This window comes from Alternaria hordeiaustralica (assembly GCF_023758085.1).
Source record: "Alternaria hordeiaustralica strain BMP 2776 chromosome Unknown scaffold_16, whole genome shotgun sequence".
NCBI classification, from domain to species: Eukaryota; Fungi; Ascomycota; class Dothideomycetes; order Pleosporales; family Pleosporaceae; genus Alternaria; species Alternaria hordeiaustralica.
In genome coordinates, this window is record NW_026056788.1 from 270,257 (window position 1) to 288,566 (window position 18,310).

An 18,310-nucleotide genomic window follows, 5' to 3' on the forward strand; every position below is an offset into this window, starting at 1 on the left:
GTCATTCTGGACGACGATCTTTTCGCGGATATACCATATCAGGAGAGGGTCGTTCGCCATGGCACGAATGAACTCAAACGCGATCGTCATCAATTAGTCATCTCTACTCTAATTCCAATTGGGCGTATGGTCTATTCTCTTCCGTTGGTATTCCTTCAATCGGCGCTTGATGCTCTCATCACGATCTTCTCTTCTTTCCTCCCGCTCGGCTCCTACAGTCATTGGGGCTGCCTGCTCTTTGGGTGGAGACGCCATCTGTTGTCGCTTGACGATCTACTCTGTCAGATACTGAGATTTTCACAGCGGAAGAAGTCGTCTCGGAACCGTTCTATCGTGCGTCCATGCTCGTCTTCCAACACTTCCCTCAACAACCTTCGTTTCGGTGCTGGCTGTCTCACCCAAGGCCACGGTCGCTTGAACGTGTGTGTGGTTCTAGTCGCTTGGTTGCGTTGTCGTGGTTGCCTCGGGTTATCTTTCTCCGCTTTCTTCCTCCTCGGATGGGGCACCGGGTAGCGCAAGCCGCTCATCATACAGTGCGTTTTTCTAGGCTTGGAAGCGTCGTCATCCCCTCCTAGACGCTCCTTCCCTGATTGAGGCAGGCCGTGAGCAGTACTTCCCCCTGGCTCGCGATCCCGTGAAACATCTTGAGACGATCGTTCCTCGTTCGGCACACCACACTGTGACTTCATAATCGACGGCGGTGACAGATTTTCATGAGAATGATGCAACTCCGGTTTCTTTCTTTGCTTCGTTGCGCAATCCAAAGGCCAAGCTCCCGGCGGCGAAGGCCTCCATCGCGGAAAGAGGAGACCTTCAGGCCATCCCGTCCATGGAGTCTTCTTCGTCCGCCTCCACCTTTGTCTACTTGGGTTGAAACGCTGAGCATCCTGCATTAGTATGGATTGATAACGATCATCATACTGCGTCCGCAAGTTTGGGTTGACCAATATCTCGTATGCGCGATTGATCTCTTCCATGCGCTGTTGGTCGGTCATGTCTCGAGTGAAAGTTAGAAGGGTATATCCCGTCTTCTACCACAAATACGTCACTTGGCCGTCCTAAAGAGAAGATCGGACTGCGCTCAGAATGCGGAAGCCGTACCGAGACATTGCGGAGGCCTTCCTGGTCCTCATATTGTGCAGGGTGGTCTCAATGCTTGGCCTTTGTGCTTGAATGGAAACCCTTTCAACAAAGAATCTTGTATTCCATCCGTCAACGCGACAATCTGCTTTGTCGCATTATCGCTCTTGTGTCAAGAACCAAGTTTCGATAAGCATCGTCGCACCATCATGGAGGAGTACCGGATCGCAGGCTGTCAAAGTGCTGACAGAGTAGACTTCGCGTGTGAAGGATAGACGGTTACCTCGCCAGTTTCACTTCCTATAAGCTTACAGCCTGTGGCATCGCAAAGCAGCGGTGTCGCACAGTCGTTGTTCGAGACCCCTGGAGCAACCTCGGTCTCGCCATAGCGTTAGTCCACGATAAGGAAGCCAAGGCGGTTGAAATGCACCGCTCATTCGACAGATGATGTCTTCCTATCGAATGGCGAAGCAGCCAATCTGACTTGCCCGTATGTTTTCTCCGCTGATCTACATGCGATGTTTGCTTGAGCATCAAGGCAACAATCCTGGTGGCTGCGACAAACAAGTCGAGCGCACGCAGACATTGTAATGCTGAGAGAGTTCTGACAGCTTCGGTGGCTCATCTCGCTTCTAGAAACCAGTTTCGAAATACGCTTCGGCGACAGAACGTTAAGATGCAACGAAATAAGCAAGCAGGGAACCGCGGTCCGTACTGGTGGAATTGCGCGCCAAGCCGATTCCCCCGTATTTTCCCCGCCGTCCGAAGAGGCGATCGAGCCTTCCAGCCACGGGAAAATCTGGGGATGCCTCTTTCCACCACTCAACACCACAACCTGCAGCCACCAGTCTAACGTTGCGCAATACCTGCTGCCGTTCCTGGGGCGGTATGCACGTCCGCCAAGATAGGCCAAGACGAGATACAGCATCACGGTGATGGACGCAGCATGCACTTGCGCGAGTGGGAGTTTTTCGAGCCTGTACGACAATGCGCCATCAGCCATTTTACCGGAAGAATTGCAATGATGGACGCCTCAAAGGCTGGATGCCGACTACATGGCCATCTACTGGCTCTTTGGTTGCCGACGCTCGAAAAGACAGGATATAAAATGTAAGTGCTATCGCTGGTTGATCGGCATCAGATCACGCAAACCCATCTGCATCTTCTACCTCAAGATGAAGCTCTCAATTCTATCACTTCTTTCCCTCACGCTATGTGCGACCGCAGCTCCTGCAGGGGCTGACTTTAGCCTCGTCGGTTTCGCCAAGGACAACCCAATCGGACCAACCACTGGTGGTGCTGGCAAAAATGGCAAGAGCGTTACTGTTCGGACGGTCGCCGAGTTCATCAAAGCTGTGAACGGCAGCGAGCCAACAGTCATCTACGCCAAGGGCAACTTCAACCTCACATCAAGAGTCCAAGTAGGGTCGAACAAGTCTCTCATCGGAATGGGCAAGGGAGCTCAAATCACTGGCTCGGGTCTTAACATCTTCAACAAGACCAATGTCATCATTCGCAACATCGGATTCACAGCGATAGACGACGACTGCATGACGATTCGCAACAGCACCCGTGTATGGATCGACCATAACGAGTTCACCACTGGCAACTTCCCTGCTCTGGGCCCCGATGCGTACGACGGCCAAGTTGACATCATCCGCGCCGCGGATTGGATTACAGTCTCGTGGAACTACTTTCACGACCACTGGAAGAGCTCTCTCGTTGGCAACAGCGATGCGCTCAGGGATGTGGACCAAGGTCACCTCCACGTCACCTACCACCACAACTACTGGCGCAACGAGGGCACCCGTGGCCCCGCCGGTCGTTTCGGCCACCAGCACATCTACAACAATCTCTACGTCGACTTCCTGTACCAAGCCATCCACTCCCGCAGCGACAACCAGGTTCTCGTTGAAGGCAACGTCTTCAAGGGCGAGACACGCGAGGCTCTCAGCACATACGGATTGGTCATTCCGGAAGACAGCCCCAACACCAGCCCCGATGGCGACTTTGAGATTGATGGCTTCGCGAACCTTGGTGCGAAGAACGACTTTGGAAAGGCGACTGTCAATATTACTCAAGTTGGCAACTTCACTAAGGCTCCGTACAAGTACAAGCTTACTAAGCTCAAGGAAGTGGAGAAGATCGTGAAGAAGGGCGCTGGTCTTGGCAAGATCTGAGCGGCATCGTAACAGCGAGAGCAATATATAAAGCAGTCGTGCTAATAGTAATGTTATTGTTTAGTCCCCATTCCCCGCTTCTTCTTCTCCTCCTTCTTCTTCCTCTTCACCTTCCCTATGCTAATCCCACTAACTAAACACAACATCCCACTCCCCCGGAAACTTCCCCCTCTCCTCCTCCCTTATCCCCTTCAACTCCAGTCGCGGCGCCCCACCTCCTCCTCCATCCTCTCCTCTCCCCAGAAACCCAACAAAGCAATCCCTCAACTCATCCGGCATAGGCAGCACAGAAAGCACCTTATCAGGCTCACACCCAATCATCACCGCCTCAACCCCCAACCTTCTTACCCCCGTCAACCCGCTCTCCCCCAAGACCTTCATCCAATGCTCAGGCACACTATCATACTCCCCCAGCCCCAACTCCCCCACATCAAACACCACCTCATCCGGACCTGGGTACCGAACCCATATCTCCACACTCTTCACCCGCGCACAATTCTCCGCTCCGATTTGTTGTTCGAAGGTGGGGAGTTGGCCTGGGTGGGGGAAGTTGAAGGTGTTGGCGCCGTAGAGGATAGGGGCGGCTTCGGACGAGATTTGTCTGGTGGTGCGGAGGAGGGAGGGGGTTGGTGGGAGAGGGGGGTTGGGAGAGGGCTCGTGCCAGTAGCCCGGGGAGGGGAAGATAGAACCGATGTCGATGGGGGTGGGATTGGACAGGGCGTGCGTGTAGATTTTGTCGCGGAGTTCGCGGGGGAGGTGGAGGAATGTTGTGGGTGACGAGGGGGTTGGTGGGGTGGGGGTTGGTGGCATATTGCGTGAAGCGTGAGAGTTATCTCAAAGGCTCTCTGGTGGCAAGTCAAATGATGGTGTTGTACAAGGAAGACATGAAAGTTAAGGCTACTTTCTAGAGCGACGCTGGGTAGTTTCGGTCTGACGTCAGGCGCTCTTTCAGGCCAGCCGCGGGACCGGCGTACATCCCACGCTAATCATCATCAGATGCCATTGGTTGACGCATAAGGTGCAGTCCAACACTCATAGAAAGCTTAGCTACGACGCACTACGACGTTGTCAGCGCCGATGCATGAGCACGACATTGAGACACCATGTTGCGTCGATGAGAGAATGTAAACCATGATGCGACCGAATAACCTTTTCGCAAACACTGGGAAGGCGACAGCCCGCTCAAAGAGGTATGAAAGTAAGCGATGTTAACCTTGGAAGCCAACGGAGCGTCGTCGCGCTTCGATGCGCCCCACTACCCAGGGGTGTGGTGCTAGCGTCTTGTCACGCACATAAAGGCCTATCTTTCCTCAGCGACCTTTCTTCCTTCCATCCACATCTTACCGTACTTTATTTCAAAAGAAATATGTATCGCCCACATGATCTTCTGGCCTGGAGAATTACAAAACAATAGGGATACTTTCCATGTGTCACCACTTCCAAACTTCCGAACAATACCTCGATGTTTTCGTGGGCACGCAACTCCAAAAGTCGCTCAGGAAAGAGACATGTGATCTCTGTCTTACGATCTTCAGCTATCTACTGAGAAGATCCTGTCGCATATAAAAGGTTTTCGCATCAGCGTGCTCTCTTCTCGCACCTCCTTGCAATTCCACATTTTGAAAACAAAAGAGCGCTTCACTTGATGGTTTTCTGGCTGGGACAGTTCCAGAAACACGACATCCACAAGTGATGCTTTCCAAAAATACCCTGGTTAACGCATTATGTGTCCGCAGTGCGAGGCCCTTCCAAAAGATGATGACGCGCTCGCTCATGATTTCCGCGTTGCGATCTTCGACTGTCAACTACGAAAATCTTGGTCGGTTTCAACACTTCATCAACATTACCACTTCTTTCCATAAGTCTCAATGAAAGCGGAATATGGCAGCAGCTCTGTGCGTCCTCCTCGGTGTATATGAATCGATCAACTCACGATTACTTCGCTCTCTCCTCGTCAAACATCTCCACGTTGAAATACCCAAAATTGTCGACATAATGTCGCATGTCTGAGTCTTGTCCTCCTTTGTAAAAGCTCCGGTCAAGGAAACATAGAAGCTGCCTTTCGTGGATACGGACGAAGTTCGAAGTTCAAAAACAAAAAACCCAGAATATCATGAGAGCCGGGTCGGAGTGAGATCGTTGTCAATATCAAAAAGCCAACGCGATCGCAACCGATGCCTCTCTGAAAACAAAAGATCGCTGGAAACCAGAATAGTGGCTCTACCATGGACGCGACAGATCGCCTAACCTTAGAGGTATAAAAGGTGTTCCTTGCAGCGGCACTTCTTGTCTTCTACCCACCACCTTAAAATCTCACTCTTATCATAAACAGCGATGGAGACGTCTATGTGCTGCCTGGTCTCGACCCCAAAATCCATGCAGACTTATCTGATGTTTTCCTGTGTTCGACGAAAACGTCTACATCTTTCCACTCGACTCTCGGACCGAAAATTCCCGTCCTTCTCTCGGAATCAGATTGCCGGCTTCTTCGAAACAAAAGCTGATACAAGATGCGCCATGTGCGTCCTGGCCTCCAGCAGTTTGTGTCAAAACACCGAGTGCCTCGCTACATGTGGTCCAAACAACAACAACAACAACAACGAGTGAGGCATGCTGGGGTTGCTGGCGTATAAATAACACGGGCTGTTCATTGCTTCTCTCCTCCACAACTTCCCTCGCTTGGGCGAGATTTTCCAAAAGCAGTGAAACACTACGCCATGTCTTTCTTCTCTGGGCTTTCGAAAAGTATAGACCGATATTGGTAATGGCTGCGAGCCACCAAAAAAGTCTTAATAAGATCTCATGTGTGAGAAAGACAACCGCGAAGATTCCTACTGAAGAAGATCTGATGTCGAAAAAGACACAGAGAGGTCACTCATGTTCGGACAGTGTAGGTCCAGGATGTATCAAACCCTCGAGTATGAAGGTTGATGTGTCGCTGTGGAGCACCGAGGAGTCAAAATACTAGAGGAAGACGTCTATGTCTTCGAAAGTCAGCGCACGAAGTGTGCATGTTCCGCTCCGCCGAGTCTGATCGCAAAGTGTATATATACCACGGCCTCCTGGGTCTTATCTCCTTCATTACACTTTCCAATTCCAAAAAGAAACCAAAAACGGCAGGTGAAAACGTTGATGGTGTTGTTCGCCTCTTCCTCCAAAGACCTATGCACCTCCACCTATGTTTGAGCCAAACCAAACATCCTTATCAGCACAAAAGCCATTTTTTTCTGGCAGGACCGTCCAAAAAGGACCTCCCAAAACTCGATGTCTCGTTCCGGCCTCGCCTTCAATGTAAACCTTTTAAACAACCGTTCCAAAAAGGCATGACATAGAGACAATGGTTGTGCGGAAGACACCCAGTCTATTGTATGATATCAAACACGGTTTAGCAGTTTTCATGTCTGTTCCCGCCCAGAGCTTTGGGGTATAAAACACTCTTCCCTCACTTCAAAGTCTTTCCCTCTTATATCCCACTTGACAGAGTCGATTTTCCCAAAAAAATCGGTTATTATCCTCCATGTTCGTCTCTTCGGAGTGACCAAAATGCAATCCTTCTTTGACATGGCGGTTACGGCTCATCAAATTGCAAGAGCACGATGACATGAGATTCGAGCGGGCAGCTGAAACAATGGATGGACGAAGCCATGTCTGGAGGCTCGCTTTCGCCGTTGAGATATACAACCTCATCTTTATGTTGCTTCTTTGTACTTCAAATCTGGAGGAAACCACAGCATGTTCAAAATCATTCGTCCAACTGCGCATGCTGTCGCCTGGTGTTCGTCCAAAAAGAAGATGTGCACGAACGCATGACTCCTCCGCCTGGGATTCGCCAAAATACACTATGGAAAGCAGAAATGAGATGAAAAGAACATACCTCCCTGAAATGCATTGGGAGAATTGAGATTGTTGATCCAGAAAGCCTGGATGCTACTGCGTTCATCACTACCCTGATGATGATCAGCATCATCGCAATGTCGTCTATGCCCTCCTCATGCCCACATCGTCCCATTGTCCAGACAAGACTTGTCTTATATCCATTGAATTGTCCCGATCGTAATCGTAATCTACACAAAATATACAACATCAGTCCACCCCCAATACCCATCCACACATCACCCCTACGCATGCGCCGCCACACCCCCCATAGGCCTCATCCCCTGCGGATTATTCGGCGCACTGGGCTGAATCTCCTGCACCGCCTCATCGTACTCCGCGGTACTCATCTCGGCCGCATCCCCCAACCCCTCATCCTGCTGCCCACTAAACATCTGCGCGCGCATACTCTGCTCATCCTCGATCTGCTGGGCAGCCCACGCCTTCCAGTTCTCCCACGTGCGGTCTTCGAGCTCCATTCCGATTTCAAGGGGCCCTTTGCCGAAGTAGGCGCCGACGTGTAGGGCTTCTTCTTTGGCGATGCGTTGGCGGATTTCGGAGAGGTGGCGGTGTTGGTAGAATTCGCGGCGGGCGAGGTCGTAGGCGGAGGACTTGGAGAGGGAGGCGTGCTTCATTAGCCACATTTGGCGTTGGACGACGCTGGGCGTGGGTGTTAGTTTTATGGTGGGTGGGATGGTAGGGGTGGTTGGAGGTTGGAGGTACCTTTCACCGTCTAACTGCTTTCCTGGCTGGACAATCTTACTCCAGTCGTATTTCTTGGAGTCGTTTCCGCTGTCTTCTACGACTAGCCTCGGCCGCGCCAGTTCCCATGGGTGGTCGCCGAAGAACTCTGAACGCAGCTTGTCTTCTGGGTATGCGATGGGGAGGGGTTGGAATAGTTTGCTGGCTTTCCGCGCCTTCCGCATCTTGGGTATGCGCAGGACGGGGCGGGCGAGCGTCTCGCCGGGCGGTATGTTTCCGACGACGTCGTACCATTGCGGGAGGTTGGGTTCTCGTTTCGAGTCGAAGAGGGCTTTCGCGGTCTGGCGCACCCGCATTGGGCGGAAGTCGTAGCGGCCCATGGCGGGCGGTGTGTTGTTTTATATAATCAGATATGTTATCGCATCAGCGGGGGTTCCGGGGGGAGACGGAGGGTGTAGCAGCAGGTCGGGCGGCGCAATTGGTCGTGTGGTGGATATTGGGGTTCTTGCCCGCAAAGTCCGCAACTCCGCCAAGACTTCGCGACGCCGAAATCTTTGGAGAGTATGACCGCGACACTCAGCACCCGCCACAATTATCCTCCCACCCAGGCAGCTCTTCGCTGAGCTCCCCGTAATCAATTGCACCCAGAATCCCCCAAATGGACACCGTCTGAACTGGCTCCCTCTGACACAATGCTCGACCTCTCATGTCCCTCTTCCGCACCCTCGACCGGACCTCTGCAGTCTCCAATACCGCCCATGCTCGCCCCTTCCTCACCTTCCTGTACCCGAATCCCGAGAAGAATACATCCAAGAGGAGGTTCAGCAAGAAGGCGATAGACAATGCTCCGTTACCCGATAGGCCGTCTGCTCGCATGGACACCTTCTTCATCCAGGCATTGGTGCGGGCCGGGTCGTGCCCAAAGCATGCGAAACATATACATACCCCGCGCGACGTAGCATCGCCGATACCGAAACACCAGACATCACGCAGAAAGAGCACGTGGTCGAAGTCGGAGAAGAAGTTGGATATTTTTCCCGAGCGCAAAGGGCCGCTCAAGAAAGTCAAAAACTTCGCCGAGAAGGAACTGCAGGCCTTGGTGGATTACTATGGCATGGAAATTGATACCCGGCCTGAGGCAGATGTTCCTGACGAGGGAAAGCTGGTCTGGAATGTTGGCGATGACCACGAGCCCTGGCCTCTACGCGAGCCAGCAGATGCGTTGCATATCAAGAAGTTAGAGGATCTGCTGAAGGATGATGAGTCGCCGCACGATGAGGTGTTTGATACTTATAAGAAACTGCAGTCACCAGGAGTTGTATATCTTACTACCATGACTATCCGAGCGTTACTGCACCATCTCGCCATTGTCGAACGCCCCACACCCATCGCAGCGCAACGGTTTCTCTCGGTCCTAGACGATATGAAGACGGCGCATATACACATAGTCCGCTCAGAGTGGACATCGGCCATACATTTGACTGGACGCGCCATGGGAACAGTGTCCGATGATGACCTACAAAACACCCTTCGCATTTGGCAGGACATGGAGCACCGGGCCGGTCTAAAGGGTGGATATGTCACATTCAACGTGCTCTTCAACATTGCCGTCAAAGCGGGCAAATACACACTCGCCGAGACCTTCATGAAAGAGATGCAAGCCCGAAAGTTACCCATGCACCGACACTACCGAGTAGCACTCCTCTACTACTACGGCGTTCTCCAAAACGGCGATGCCGTCCGAAAAGCATATCTCGACCTCGTCTCCGCCGGCGACATTGTAGACACCGTCGTCATGAACGCCGTCATAGCATCCCTAATGCGCGCCGGCGAGCCCTCAGCCGCCGAACACGTCTTCGAGCGGATGAAGCGCCTGCACGCGCAACGCAGCGCCACAGCCCGCGGCCACGTCTTCTTCAACCGCACCTGGCGCGACCGCCGCGTGCTCGGCATGAAATTCCGCGACGAAGCACGCAGACTAAAAAAAGAAGGCGGAGACGAAGAGCTAAAGCAACTCCAAGACCTCGCGCCCATCGGCCCCGATTCACGGACTTATGGCATCCTGATACGCCATCACGCAGCTGTAGCAGGTAACATCGACCGCGTCAACGACCTCCTCCAGGAAATGAAATACAACTCCGTTTCTGTCGACGGCACAATTTTCATCGTCATATTCCACGGTTTCAACTCCTTCGGCGGCGTTAGATACTCCTCCTGGACACTGTCCCGCCTCGAGAAGATATGGACACAGTATCTCAACGCGCTCAACAGCAATAGTATGGAGCGTACATGGCTGTCTAGTCTCGCTGTTATTGCGGCGCTCCGTGCGTTTGGGAGATGCGCGACCCCCGAACGTATACTCACAGCGTGGAACGAGATTCGCGACTTGTGGCATCCTGATGAGAGGGAATTGGAGGCTGCGTTGGCGGTGCTGAGGAGGCTTGTGCCGAGGGGGTTGGAGGGGGGTGTGGATGAGGGGGGGAGGATGGGGTTTTTTGATGGGAGGAGGTTGGGTTGAGGGATGGCTACATGTTTGTATTAACAAATGTGCTGAGTAGCGCTGTGATGGTAACGTAACACGCGGTTTGTATCACCATCTCTTCTGTAAATCTATCAGTGCATGCATGTGTAGAGCACGTGTGAGACCTATTTGGAATATGTCTCCGTTTTCATCGCTGGAGTCGCGGCGGGATAGACGGAGATGGCTATTTAGTTTATCATCAACGACATCAACCTCATCAACCTCATCACGCTGTACCGTTCTCGTACCCTGCCCTATCTACCTCCTACCCCAACACCACAACCAGACAAGATAAGATACGCAACCCAATGAAGCCCAGCATCACCCTGCCCACTTCACCCTGCCTACTATATCTTAACATGCTTCCCTTGACCTTTTCACAAGATCTCAAATCGAGCGCAATGCAACAAGGATCTTCCTGTGTCCTTAGGCCCGTCATCTCCGCTTCTTTGGAGTGTATATCGGGTTACCTACTTCAGGTTATTCTGATCTGCCTTTGGTGTTCCGTTGGGTCTTGGCACGGGTAGATTGGCTAATTTGAGTGCACTGCGTGGGATGGATTAAGTTGGGGGTAATTTCGGGGGAAGGGACCGATGGTATGGGAATTTGACAATGCGGTTTTGCGGGTTTGACTCAGACTAGGGCCTGTTTAGGGTTTGGCTTGGATGTTGAAGTCGTCCTTTGATCTACGGGAGAGTTGAGGACTGACAGGTCGTGCTGACCTGCATGTTCGTCGCTGTAGGGAGTAATTTTATAGCAGAGAACCATCACCGGAGACCCTGCTCTCGCAGTGAAAACTCCTGACTCAGCTCTTCCTCCGTCAACAAGCTCCACCATCGAAAAGAGTAAAAAAACGAAGCTCTCATGAATGACTTATGCGTCGGGTGCTTCATGCCAAGATCAACCATGCGCTTGTCATCCCATATGGCAAACCCATATTTGCGCCAGAACTGAAACGGGTAGCAAAGCGTAAGCCTGTATCCATCTAGCCATCCATCGAGTGAGGACATGGCGCAATAAAAGCTGTACCCCCACAGTCCTTGAGATTCGATAGATCCGTGACCCGGAGCCCAGTTTCTGTACGAGTTGATGCGCTCTTCTTCGAACGCTTCGGTACAGCGACACTTTGATGCTGCCTCTTCGACGCAAGGTATCGCTGGCAAACTATATGCGTTGTCCTGAACCGCTCCCACCGGAGCAATAGTCCCAGAGGTGACTGCGCCGAGAAAGTCGCTGGCGGTCAAGATCTGCTCCCGCACACAGTTTGACACGTCGTAAAAGCCATCCGCGCTGCTCTGAGACAACACGTCAACGTCCTGTCTCGACCAATTGGTGTCAAGGCTACCCTTGTGACCGGCGCCCTGGAGTTCCAGAAAGAATTGCAATTGCCAGAATGATAGCATTATCCGAAGCTCCTCCGACCACGAAGCCGGGCCGGTATCCTGTGGAACATAGTCCTTCTTGAGAAACTCGGCGTTTTCGAATTCCTCCCGGCGTGTATAGCCGGACCCATTTTTGATGAGTGTAGAGGGCCTTAGCTCCATAGATTTTCGTATCAGATGTTCAAGGCAGGCATGGGACCAGGAATGCACATTTTCGGCGCTGGCAAGCAAGGAACGTACTGCCGCGGCGGCTCGGTTCAGTCCAGACGAACGCATTTCCTCGGTGGCCATAGTCGAGTCAGTTTCAGCAACAGTTTGGGCCTCGGATAAGGATGCTGGGAAGACTGAAAAGCGTGCTTTGAGCACCGCGCCCATCATGCGACGGATCTTCAAGGTAACGGTAGCCTCTAGAACCACCTCGACAATTTCGAGCGGATATCTGTCGAGCACTCTACCCATGGCGGGCGAGGCGTGGGCCAGGTTTCGCAGTGAAAAAGGGTTTGGTGAGAGTCTGAGAATCTGGATCCGGAGCTCCTCGGGGAGTTGACCGAATGGGTCTTTTTGAGTATTCGCTGTCATGGTCGTTTCCAGCGCTCTCGGTATTGCTTTCAAGAAAAGGGTCTGGAGAGAAGAAGGAGCCGCGGACTTGACAGAAATTATGTGCGCCTGCTCACTCTACTTCCTTCGCGTCGCGTACTAGCCTCATTCGGTCTCACGTGCACACGACTGTGCCGCTCAACCGCATACCTGAACAACACTTCGAAACATCCGTCTCGACGATGCCCAAGCCCCGCCCATTAGCACTGCCAGGTCGCCGGCATCAGTCGGTCTTCGCGCCGGGGCTTCTTCGCAACCATGCCTCTCTCCACGATTGCTCGTTTCTCCATCTCGAGACCTGCGCCTAGAATTATCAACTTTCCTACTACGAGCATCGCCACCGGATTGAACGCTCATCGCAGTTTCCATGGGCGATTTGGCGCTACAGAGTTGCAGTCAAATGTCTTACGCAGACTTCGGTACGACTGCGATGTAAGATTATACCTTCGACAGCCCAGCCGACGACGAAGTCTCCATGTCTTTGTACCGGCCCCAGCTCCCGTGGTTCGGTCGCTCAACTTCTTTTCGTACTGGTATTACTACTTGCGCCTTCGGTAAGTCAGCCCATAGACCCGAGTTCGCCCACTCGAGCTGATCTTGCAGAGTTCTGCACCTATTATATGTCAGACAGGGCGATTTTCTCACCTCTGAACTACAACTCCATTACCCGAACCCAACACCAGCGGAACAGGAATGTTTGGAGTGTGCTTATACCGCTCTGCAGATACCTAGATCGTTCAGTATCTTGGCTTATTTCAATGGCTTGTCTTACACTATCTCACGTGCAGATATCATCCGAATCTCGGATGCATGTTTTGCCCTGCGACACGTCAAGTCCAGCATGCGGTCGTACCCATCGGATATCCTAACGCGGATCCACCCAACCGTTAGGGTAGTTCTGAGCAGCCTCGAGAGTGTACTGAGAATATTCCAAGACAACCTTGCGGTAAGAGGCGAACTCGCCGATGTTGCGCCTGAGGAGCTTCCCAGTCTGACCAAACAAACCCTGGAGATCGTGGTCGATTTTTCCGAGTTCTATATGGGAAGTAAAACGTGGCTGGCTGCGGAACTACCAGTTCATGATGCTACGAAGATAACTACAGCTCTGCATCGACATCTCAAAACATGCGTTTGTTGGTTCAAATGGATGGAAGACATTGGAGCTCGAAGAGTCGGAATTCCGACACAAGAACGAAGAAGTTCCATATATGGAACCATCCGGGATGCTAGGGGGTGGCAGACGCGCTCTATAAAGGAAGGCCAGCAGGTACTCCGTCTCCTCGATAGATGTTCTTCGACGCCGGGAGTTGAACACGTTCGGGCTGAGGTCACTAAAATCGTGGATATGCACGAAAGACTCCTCGAGAATTATTGACAACCCCTGCATTATTGCGCGAGAGCATAGAAACGCGATGTACCTGAACGATTGCTCGGCTCGCGAGATATAGTACTTCAGTGGGGTTTCCGCAAAGTCGTCGGGCCGCTGAGGGTTGGAACCAGCGTATCTGAATAAATGCAGCAGTAGAGAAGGGTCAAACGGGCTGTTATCCTAGTGGGCGGGCGCGTCCTGGGTCTATGCTGGTATTGCATCGACAACAATGATGGAAACGATTGAGAGCCGATGCTTGCCGGCCGCATCCCGAGGTCTCATTTCTCTGGACTGAACGAGGCCGATATTGCAATGTAACGACTGTTAGTATAGACTGGTAGCGCCATCAATTGGATGAGCATCATGTCCTTACCTTTACGATATGCTTGAAACATCTGAAGAAAAGTAGTGTAGTGGCACGTGACGCTGAAAGGTGGAAAATCGGCACGAAGTCGGTGCCTCCACATCCCGCGTCTCCGATGCCAATGCCCACTTTGATCCTTTCCATCTCTTCAGCCTCAATATTTGCATGGCAGCCATACATCTGGTATGCATGTGAAAGTCATCTCGCCATTCCTCCTCCTTCAAGCGACCTTGGGATGCAGTATCTCGTCGCGTATCGTGGTGACGCATAGACACACGAGATTCGGCGTTGTTTCCCGCCAATCTCGTCACGGTTGCACCAGAACAACGGGGACGCCGCGTCGGAGGATCCATCGAAGGAACACGATGGCAAGTGTGTCATGTCGCGAATCCGAGGATCCTGCACCGATACATATACATAGCATTGTTGTTGACCTTGCCGATTAGTCGGGATCCCAGCACAAGAGATGAGACACAATCCTGCGCCGATCGATTGCGATTAGCGCGACACCCAAAGCAGAACGACGAGATGAATCAGCGAGTCATCTGGCGTCGGAGGCTAACGATTGGCCCGGAAATTTCACCCTGGCCGTGTTTGAAGATCTGTGGCGGTCGTCCCTGTGTGCAGGATTAAACTGGTGATGATATCAATGGCCAGTGCTCTTTGCGAAGGATTCCGCAGGGGGATGCACATTCAGCCAATCTTTGCGTCTGCTTCAAAACTTACGATTATTGCGGCTGGCTACTTGCGAGTACCTCAGCCTCGAACCTGCGTTCGTCGTGCTCGGCAGACGGCAGATATTGACATGTCACTCCCGGTACCCTTGTACATATACTGGAGTCAGGGGCGATGAGGCGTAACAGCCCCGAAAAGTCCACACTGCCACGGGACGCAGGATGGAAGCGTCGAAGCAAAGAAGGACCTCGACTTCCGTCCTTTTGGAAGAACAATTACAGCACAAGGTAACGAGGTGGTGTATGGAAGCCGGGTACCGCACACATGGACGGATTAAAAGCAACACCAGCGCTCACCGCCGTGGAACCTTCTCTCGCGCGCCGCACGCGCAGCCCGTGGCGCGATCCCTCAGGCCAGAAATCCGGCGTCCAGAAAGCGTTTCTCCCAGCGGTACCCCTGCGTAAAGTTTGGGCGAGGACCTGTCAAATGCAAGCATCCGCTAATCGCAGTTCGCTTATCACCTAGCGTTGAGCCTCCAACACGTCTCCACCTGCGTTAGTCTTGCGTGGACGGCATGAACCCAGCTTGGCAACGGCCCTGAATCGTCAACCGTAGCCTCGTGGGAGAAGGCGGCAGACGGTATCCTGTCAGGTCATTAGGGCTTGCGTTCCCGCCCTGCGGCGTGGGTCGTTCGCCAACCTTATAGTTTCTGCATCTTTCGAAGCAGCGCCGGCGCTGGCGTTCCACTTCGTTCAGGTACGACGTTCTTCACGATGTCGACATGGGAGCAGATGTACACCGATATGGTGCTGCATGCACCGGATCCAGATGAGGAGCTGCCCTTGTCGAATCGCAGGGCGACGATGTTCGGCACTACGCTCACTTTCTTGGTACGATGTTGTGATACTTCTCGATGTACCATCTGCTAACCTCACAGATAGATCATAGCGTGGTTTGCAGTTTTCTTCCGTCTGTATGTCCGCATCAGAGTCGTCAAGGAATTGGGCTGGGATGATGCATTTGTGTTCCTTGCTCAGGTACGTTCACCTTTGACAGTTTTTACATGTTTGACATGAAGCTAACTCAATCTAGTCGTTGAACACGGCAGCCACCGTCGTAATGTGTCTTTGTAGGTGGTCTATCATGCTTGTGGTATGATCTCGACTAACATGAGTAGCTGTCAAGCAAGGACTGGGTGAGCACATGTTGTACATTGGCTACAACCGTCTAGTAGAATATCTGAGGGTATGCTTATTCCTCAACTGGATGACGCCACTTGCTAACCAAGTCAGTTGTACTACTTCGAAATGGCCATATACGTCACCAACTGCGGCGTCATCAAGATTGCTCTCTTGCTCCAGTACCTCCGCATCTTCAAGGCTGGACTCATGCGGTGGATTTGCATTGGCCTCCTCGTCGCTGTAACCCTTTGGGGCATTGCCTTTTCGATCACCGCATGGTTTCCCTGCTTTCCAGTGCGCGGGTACTGGGACCGCACTGTATCTGCGAATTGCTACGGCTTCGGACTTGGAGATCTTGACAGCTTCATCGCTACATACAAAGCGCAAGCGGCCACCAACATGTTGTTCGATATCTCCATCTTCATTGCGCCAATGGTGTTGTTCCGAACACCAAACCTGCGATCCAAGAACGTGTTCGCGATGGCTGGCGTATTCACCTTTGGAGCTGTGTAAGTCGCGCGTTCCACAAAACTCAAGCATACCATGCTAACATGCTCGCAGCGTTGTCGGAACATCAGTCTGGCGACTCCACGGCATCGTCGAAACCAAAGGCGCAACCTATCCCTACGTCGACTACACCTGGTGGTCACCAACTCTCATTATCCTCACCTGCCTCGAAATCGACCTCGCCATTATTTGCGCCTCCATGCCCATCTTCTGGCCCATCATCGAGAAGTCGCTCAGTGCCATCTTCGTCAGCTACGAAGTCCAGGTTGTGGAGGAGCGCGTCGATGATTACGGTCTTACCTACGAGCTGGAGCACATGAAGGGGGACGACAGGCCATGCAGCATAAAGAGCAGCGGGACGAGCACACAGGAGTTGACGAACGATGATGAGGAGTCACATCCGAGGAGACCACAGTTCACGGTGGGCTTTGATCCGCTGAGTGAGGAGCAAAGAAACAATGGGTTGAGTACGAATGTTCAGTCGACAGCTCAGCCGAAATGGCAGCTCTAGATGGTCATGCATATACATCTCAATACCAATAAAAACACATGCAAACAACCACTGTCACAATACGCAGACTTCACTCGTTCCAGCAATAACACTCACACCATCTTCACAGCAGTACCTCCATCTGTTCACACCAACAGCCACGCATCACAGCTCTACGTCATCCCAACTCCCCTTCGGCCCGCCATCCACTTCACCTCACCTCCCGCACACCTATGCACTTCATCCAAGGAACCTCCCTGCGACTACCACCTCCCCCCACAGCCATGAAACACAAAACCACCGAAGACATCTCTTCGGCCTCATGTGTACGTACAGTATTGCCATTACCACCATGTCCACCCCACGCAGCTGTTACGGCCGAACAAAAGGTAACACTACTACTGTAATTGAATCGCAAAGCGCAAATGTCAATGTAACAAAGTACCACCGGGCACAGCGACACTAGTCGCGCGTCTAGATCCGTCTGTGTCGCACGCTACATCCCCGGGTAACTTATCTGGGCAATGCATCTCCGTGGGGGCGGCGCTGCTGTGATAGCTGCGCCAGCCTGCCAGGCACATTTTCCTAGGTTAAGCAAAAAATTCTCCGGGCCTTTAGTGGAGAGTTGCTTGATTGCGCGCAGTTGTGCATTAGTAGAACGTGGTCATGTGGGTGATGGGTTGATGGGATTACGGGGGCTGGGGGCTGGATGTCGGGGATGTGATGCGTGTTGCATGTGAGGCTGAAGGTCCGAAAAGATGGCCATGGATAAATGGATGAGAGTAGTGCGTTGCGTGAGACGGGAGGGGAAGGGTGGGAGGTGGGAAAGTATGGCGGTAAGCTGGGAATTGCGCTTCGGGGAGGTCAAGTCGGTCCGATCGGAGGTTTATCGATAATGAGATGTTGAGATGGATGGGCGATCTGGTGTGACGCGGATAGCTTCAGCTGAGATGGAGAGGTGGGTGGGGAGAAGGTGTGGCGAGATTTTTTTGCGTGTTGGAAAGAGTGGTGTCGGGGATAGGGAGAGGGTGCACAGGTAGATGGTGATGGTGTGCAAGATTTGCCGATGATTATACTTCTTTTTATGTTGTTGAACTCGCCATCGTCTATGGGTATTGGCCCTTCGCTACTTGTAGTCTCAATTGTCGCAGCCTTTGTTTCCCTTTTCATTCCAGGTGTGTTTGTCCTCGCAGTAGAGAATTCTTCACAGAATGTGCATGAACTTTGACGATCTCTACGTCTCCATTACCTCAAGAACGTTGCGGCTGAACATTCCCTCCACCTACGCTGATCTTCACATGAAAAACTCAACCACTTCCCTAGATCACCACCACACATTACCCCGAAACCCAAACGTCGACGTTAGAGCAGGGTGCCTTAGGCGAGCAC

At 52.3% G+C, this 18,310-nt stretch overlaps 4 protein-coding genes across 4 annotated transcripts; 2 read left to right on the forward strand and 2 right to left on the reverse strand.

Annotated features, from left to right (window-relative positions):
* Positions 1-2,255: 2,255 nt before the first annotated feature.
* On the forward strand, positions 2,256-3,260 carry J4E84_007377 (uncharacterized protein; the record flags this gene model as incomplete). The annotated part of the gene is made up of 1 exon (XM_049389961.1): positions 2,256-3,260. One exon carries the CDS (start codon positions 2,256-2,258, stop codon positions 3,258-3,260), a length of 1,005 nt encoding a protein of 334 aa, XP_049242261.1.
* A 4,118-nt stretch (positions 3,261-7,378) lies between these two features.
* RSM25 (mitochondrial ribosomal small subunit component) lies at positions 7,379-8,215 on the reverse strand (the record flags this gene model as incomplete). Its single annotated transcript, XM_049389962.1, has 2 exons — positions 7,379-7,793; positions 7,857-8,215. 2 exons carry the CDS (start codon positions 8,213-8,215, stop codon positions 7,379-7,381), a joined length of 774 nt encoding a protein of 257 aa, XP_049242262.1.
* A 2,908-nt stretch (positions 8,216-11,123) lies between these two features.
* On the reverse strand, positions 11,124-12,197 carry J4E84_007379 (uncharacterized protein; the record flags this gene model as incomplete). The annotated part of the gene is made up of 1 exon (XM_049389963.1): positions 11,124-12,197. The coding sequence occupies one exon, from the start codon at positions 12,195-12,197 to the stop codon at positions 11,124-11,126; it is 1,074 nt and encodes a 357-aa protein (XP_049242263.1).
* Positions 12,198-15,606: 3,409 nt separating this feature from the next.
* J4E84_007380 (uncharacterized protein) lies at positions 15,607-16,942 on the forward strand (the record flags this gene model as incomplete). Its single annotated transcript, XM_049389964.1, has 6 exons — positions 15,607-15,633; positions 15,685-15,780; positions 15,836-15,872; positions 15,921-15,988; positions 16,036-16,433; positions 16,486-16,942. 6 exons carry the CDS (start codon positions 15,607-15,609, stop codon positions 16,940-16,942), a joined length of 1,083 nt encoding a protein of 360 aa, XP_049242264.1.
* Between the last annotated feature and the right edge of the window lie 1,368 nt (positions 16,943-18,310).